This window comes from Typopeltis vanoorti, chromosome 23 (assembly GCF_054136105.1).
Source record: "Typopeltis vanoorti isolate ZY-2024b chromosome 23, IOZ_Tvanoo_1.0, whole genome shotgun sequence".
Classification (NCBI taxonomy): Eukaryota; Metazoa; Arthropoda; class Arachnida; order Uropygi; family Thelyphonidae; genus Typopeltis; species Typopeltis vanoorti.
The window spans coordinates 60,392,645-60,398,644 of NC_143571.1; the positions used below are offsets into that span (position 1 = coordinate 60,392,645).

General features: G+C 34.4%; 1 protein-coding gene across 3 annotated transcripts in view; it reads left to right on the top strand.

Moving 5' to 3' along the window:
• The window catches only part of LOC150093895 (uncharacterized), a 159,995-nt gene extending 158,321 nt beyond the window's left edge, over positions 1-1,674 (top strand). For all 3 annotated transcript variants that reach the window (XM_090413015.1, XM_090413013.1, XM_090413014.1), the window contains one exon: positions 554-1,674. In XM_090413015.1, coding sequence (XP_090269141.1) covers positions 554-1,335 — 782 coding nt within the window. In that variant the 3' untranslated portion in view covers positions 1,336-1,674. The remainder of the gene's footprint in view (positions 1-553) is intronic.
• The last annotated feature ends 4,326 nt before the right edge of the window (positions 1,675-6,000 follow it).

A 6,000-nucleotide genomic window follows, 5' to 3' on the forward strand; every position in this document is an offset into this window, starting at 1 on the left:
TCTTGCTGTGGCTTCTTGCTTTCTGTACAAGTTGGCTATCAACCTGATAGTGTGTTGAGGAAAACCCATTCTTTTCATTACTTCCCACAGTTTCACATGCTCATCATCCCCCACTATAGGAGAGGATATATGAGGGTGGTCTGAAAAGTTTATTAATATTTCTATATATAATTCCCTATTCATATATGAATAAATGATGATGTAGTTGCTTACAAATTTATATTATATTTAGGGGCCTGAAAAAATTATTTTGCTTAGCTTGACTGAAATGCTCTTCTATCTGCTCACATTTGACATTCTTCAACCCTTAGTTCATCGCTTTTGTTTACATATATAGCTTTATTTACTTGAGTGAGAAAATATCTGAGGATCAGTGGCAGTCTGTTTTAATTAATAGCTTGCAGATTGTTTAGGAGATGGCATGATGCTCTTTTATTCTCTCTCCGTTGTCAAGCAATTTATGGTATTCAGTGCATATTTGTATTACAGAAAGATTTTACAAATACATATTTTAAGATTTACTGATTAAAAGCTTTTTTTTTATATCTTTTAGGTCATTTAAGAAACAGACCCAAGGCTTTAATTGTATATTCTAATGACAGCAAGGAACATCAAAATGTTGTGTTAAGATTTGCAACCTTTCTTAGAAAGAGATGCTATGTTGATGTAATTATTGATATTTCTGACCTGAAAAATGAGGATAAAAATTTTTGGTTACGTAGTAAATTTTCAGCTGTAAACTTCATTATTATTGTGATATCCAGAGGTGTTTATCACAAAATAGAGAACCATAACGATCCACAAATTAAGGAAAAATCTCCATGGGGTGATATTTGCATTCCATCTGTTGCACTTATAGAAACGAGTCCTGCTAATAAGTATAACATAGTTAAAGTATATTTTGACTATTCTGAATCAAATCATGTACCAACAATTTTAAGAACTCAAGGGGAAACATTTCATCTAATGAAACAGTTAAATGATTTCCTGTGTTATCTGCATCATCAGCGCTTCAAATGTCCTTGTATAAAAATCAATTCTCGTATGCCTGGATATGATTTTCTTTCCACTCCAGAAGGGTCTTCACTCAATGATGCTATTGAAGAGGTTAAAAAACTTGTACCTAAAATGGAAACTGTACAGTTACTACAAGACATTCCAATTAATGGTTCTATTCAGGCAAACAATCTAATTACAGAAACAGACTCAGAAAATGAACTATTTTTCTGTCCAAAACGTATATCTCAGTCTCAGATAACAGAACTTTATCCTTGGCTTTTGAAAGCAAATAATGACTTACAAGACATGATTATTTGTAATGCTCAGAAAGTTTAAAAATAACCTGTTCTCACAGGTTATTTTTAAACTTTCTGAGCAATTTTCAGATGAAACAGGAAGTTTGGTTTAGTGATTGTCACAAGAGATTACAAAGTGCTGATAACTCTGAGATAGTACAAATGTAATTTGTACTATCTCAGACTGTAACTATAAGAATTTCTCAGTTTTGCAAGGCTACATAGGTATTATAAGTATATTTTTATATAAGATATATTCACTTAATTATGATGTATACACTGAAAACCCTCATGTTTTGGGATTGCCATTTAAAAAAAAAAAAATTGATGTGTGTGAGTCTGCATCTTCTGTGATAAATAATAAAATTAATCCAACATATCACTGTTACAATAGCATTTAACCAAGATTTTGTGTTGATGTGTCTTTGAGGCTTTGGGGGGGGGGTCTAATATAAACACAAATGATTGTGTTGTATTGCAGTGTATTGCAATACAACACTATCAAAAACCCCATTTTGAGGGAATGTAATACACTGTGGTTTTTTTGACACATGCCATTAATCCATCAGTTCTAATTTCCTGTTTAATTTCTTCAAAAAATACTTCATCCTGGTTATTTTTTATTTTTTTTTTAATGTCTTGGTATTTTTATACTGTATTTAAGCAAATACTTTCTAGGTAGTTTTTGATATGTTCATCTCTTGTTACAGCGAAAAATCATTACAACAAATTCATTTACTGTAACAAACTATCAAAAAGTCATAACCAAGTCCTAATAATCATAATCTTTTCTAAAGGAAGTTCACTATAACAAACTTTTTCTGTAGTCACTGTGAGTTTACTAGTCAGTCAGCTGTAATGTACTTTTTTAGTCTCTTAAAGCCTTTAATTGTTTTTTTCATTTAACTAAAAATGTAGAAATAGCAGAAGCAAACTCTTTTTTTCCTCATACACTTGACATTTTTCTTTTCACACTTTGAAAGCAGAAAATATATGACAGGATTTTTTTTTTTGGGGGGGGGGTAATGACCAATTCTTCAGACTATAGAAAAAGTCAAGCCAAAGGCTATTATTTGCACATATAATAATATGCCGCCCATGACCAACATTGCATTGATTGTGTTATAATGGCACATTGTCAAATGTGCCAATATAAGCATCATAAACCTACTGTTCTCTTCAGATTGTCACTATAATATGGACATTGTGTGAACATCTAATCACCTATACTCTTGTGGGCGGAGAGAGAGAGAGAGAGGGAACAAGCTTATTAATGTTAAGAAGTTCATAGAGAATTATAGTACTACTGTAGTTTATCAGATACACCATAATCAATCAAATGGGAATGCAATACATTTGGCTACCTATAGCAAACTCATTAGGTACCACAAGAATAGTTCTTTTATAGTGGATAGTTTGCTAGTGAATTTTCTTTTAGCATAGCTTTTTCAGAATGTTCAACAGTTTCTTATAGTGAGCATTTGTTGGACTGGGCATCAGTAAGTGGTTTTCAAAGAAGCACATAAAAAAACAATGTACTGGTTCTGGTTATAGATGGAGTATGTAACAAATAGTGTATAACTCTAATACTCCATATGCAGTATGGAATAGTAGATACATATACATTCTTGATGTATGCAACCATACATCAAGAATGTATAGTAATTTGGCAAATTTGTCCATAACATTCTTGATGTATGGTTGCATAATTGTTCATCATCATCATCATCATCAAATTCCTGCCATGTACCCTCAAGGGGTGTACAGGATATGATAGTACTACATGAAAAAAATTACATTATTATTAATTTCCTATCTACAATTTTCCTCCAAATCAGTCTGTTACTTGTCAAGACTCCAACATTATCAGATCTTATATTTCTATCGTCTAAAGCACTTTGTATCGTATCAATCCATCTATATCTTGGCCTTCCTCTGGGTCGTTTTGCTGCCACCCTGGCAGAGAACACTTGTTTTGTTAATCTTTCCTCGCCCATTCTATTTAAGTGACCATACCACCTGAGATTAGCTCTGCTAACGCATTCCTGGATGCTAACAATGTCAAGTTCTTTCCTAATATTCTCGTTTTTAATATGATATTGCCATTGATGCCATCTGTTCACGCCTATAATCTTTCTCAGGACTCTCATATCTGTGGTCTCTAGTCTTTGGTCAAGTGTTTTACTTCTGACCCAACTCTCAGATCCATAAGTTAAAACTGGTTTGAACACTGTCTTGTATACAGCTAATTTAGTGTTCCGACTAATTTCTCTCTTATTCCATATGAATTTATTCAGTTGACTTCCCACCATACCAGCTTTGCTGATTCTGTTGTCTATTTCTATATTGAATTTACCATCTTCAGTAAAAATCGTGCCTAAATAGCTGAAATGTTTTACTTGTTCCACAGGTTCTCCATTCACAACACAGTTGACATTTTCAATGATTCTGCCTATTTTCATTGTCTTTGTCTTTTTATTGCTGACCTTCATACCATATCTAATACAACAGCTATTCAATTTAGTCAGAGAATCTTGCAGACTTGTAGCAGATTTATTTAGAAGTATAACATCATCCGCATAAAGCAAAGAGCTGACATTAACATCTCCAATTTTGATATCATGTTTAATACCACTTTCCTTCATAATGTGATCCATATAGATAATGAATAACAGAGGGGATAATGTACATCCTTGTCTCACACCAGATTTAACATTAAACCATCTTCCTGTACTTCCTTCAATTCTGACTGCTGACTTACAACTCAAATAAAGACTAAGTATTGCTTGGTATAATGCCCCATTCACACCATATAACTGCAGCGTATTGAATAGCTTCTCTCTTGGCACCTTGTCGTATGCCTTTTCCAGATCGACAAAACTTAAATACAGATCTTTGTTATATTCCCATGCTTTCTCGACTATTTGTCGTAAAGTGAAGATCTGATCCTGACAGCTTCTATTTGGCCTGAATCCAGCTTGTTCTTCACCAAGCTTTTCTTCCACAATTCTTCTCAACCGTTTCTCAAGTATACTTGCATAGATCTTGCCAGGAACACTCAGTAGAGAAATACCTCTGTAATTCTCACATTCAGTTTTATTTCCCTTTTTATATATGGGTACTATGAGAGCTCTACTCCAATCATCGGGAATTCGTCCCTCTGTCCAGGCTTTCTGAACTATGCAGCGCAGCCACTGTAATACTCTTATACCACCATACTTCAGCATTTCTGGTCGAATATCATCTATTCAGTGTTTTTTACCACTGTGCTGTCATCACTGCTTGTTTCATTTAGCAGTTTTTCAAAGTAATTACTCCATACTTCAAGGATATCTTTTTCTCCCGTTTTCATGTCACCTTTATCATCTCTAATTCCTTTTACAGCACTCTTTCCTCCATTCTTAAGTTTCTTCAACAACCTCCAGAATATTTTACCACCTTCTTGATATTTATTTTCTATATTCTTGCCAAAGTCCTCCCATGACTTTTGTTTAGCTAGTTTTACACAGTGTTTAGCATTCTTGCATTTGTCTCTATATTCTCTAAGAGAAAAAGCTGACTTATTTGCCAGGAACTTTTCGTATGCTTTCTTCTTTTCCTTCACTGCCTCTTTAACTTCCTGTGTCCACCAGGGAGTTCTGATTTTTTTATCCTTACAAACAACCTCACCACATGCCTCTCTGGCAGAATCAATCAATGTTTCCTTCAGAGTTTGCCACTGAATCTCCAAGGTTTGATTCCTGTTCTCAAACTCTTTCATTTTCTTTTCAATAATATTTCTGTATTTTAGTCTACAGTTCACATCTGAGAGCTGCTCAACTTTTATTCGCTTTAAAACTTTCTTACATGTTATTCTTTTCAATATGAAATTCAATTTTATCCTGCTCAAGACTAAATAGTGATCGCTTCGAATTTCAAATCCTCTGTACACTCTGGTGTCCTGCACCAAGGAGAAAACATCACTATCAACAATAACATAGTCAATGAGACTTTTCTTATTCCTAGCCTCTTCTCTCCATGTGAATTTGTGCACATTTTTATGTTGGAACATGGTGTTAGTAATAACCAGTCCATGTCCTGAGCAGAAATCCAACAGATATTTGCCATTATTATTAGCTTTGCTCTTTTCTCCAAATTTTCCCAAAATATTTTTGTATGTCTCACAATCATTTCCTACTCTACTATTTAGATCCCCAACAAGGACCAACTTTTCCTTTTTCATTGTGTCAGTTGCTTTTTCTAAAGCCTCAAAAAATTCCTCCACTTCTACCTTAGTAGAGCCTTCTGTGGGACCATAGGCACAAATAAGTCTCATTGTCCAGTTCCCTATTCTCATGTTTGCCCACATTACTCTACTTGAGACTGACTGCCATTCAAGAAGATTAGCCTCGTATTTTGTGTTGAATACTATGGCTACTCCTTCTTTTCCTCGATTGTCATTGCCTGAATATAACATTTTGTATTTATTGCTCAGAAAGAGCTCACCAGTTTTGGTCTTTTTTGTTTCAGTCACCCCTATTATGTCGATCTGGTACTTATCTAATTCCTCAGCTAGCTCCATTTCTTTGCCATTAAGGCTTCTTACGTTGATAGTACCGATCTTTAACTCTGGTGATGTTGAGTTGGGGTTTATTTTCAGATTTGTTCCAGTAGCTGACTTTTCGCTGTTCGCCCTGGTTCCCTGGCGAAAACAACGGGGGCCTTG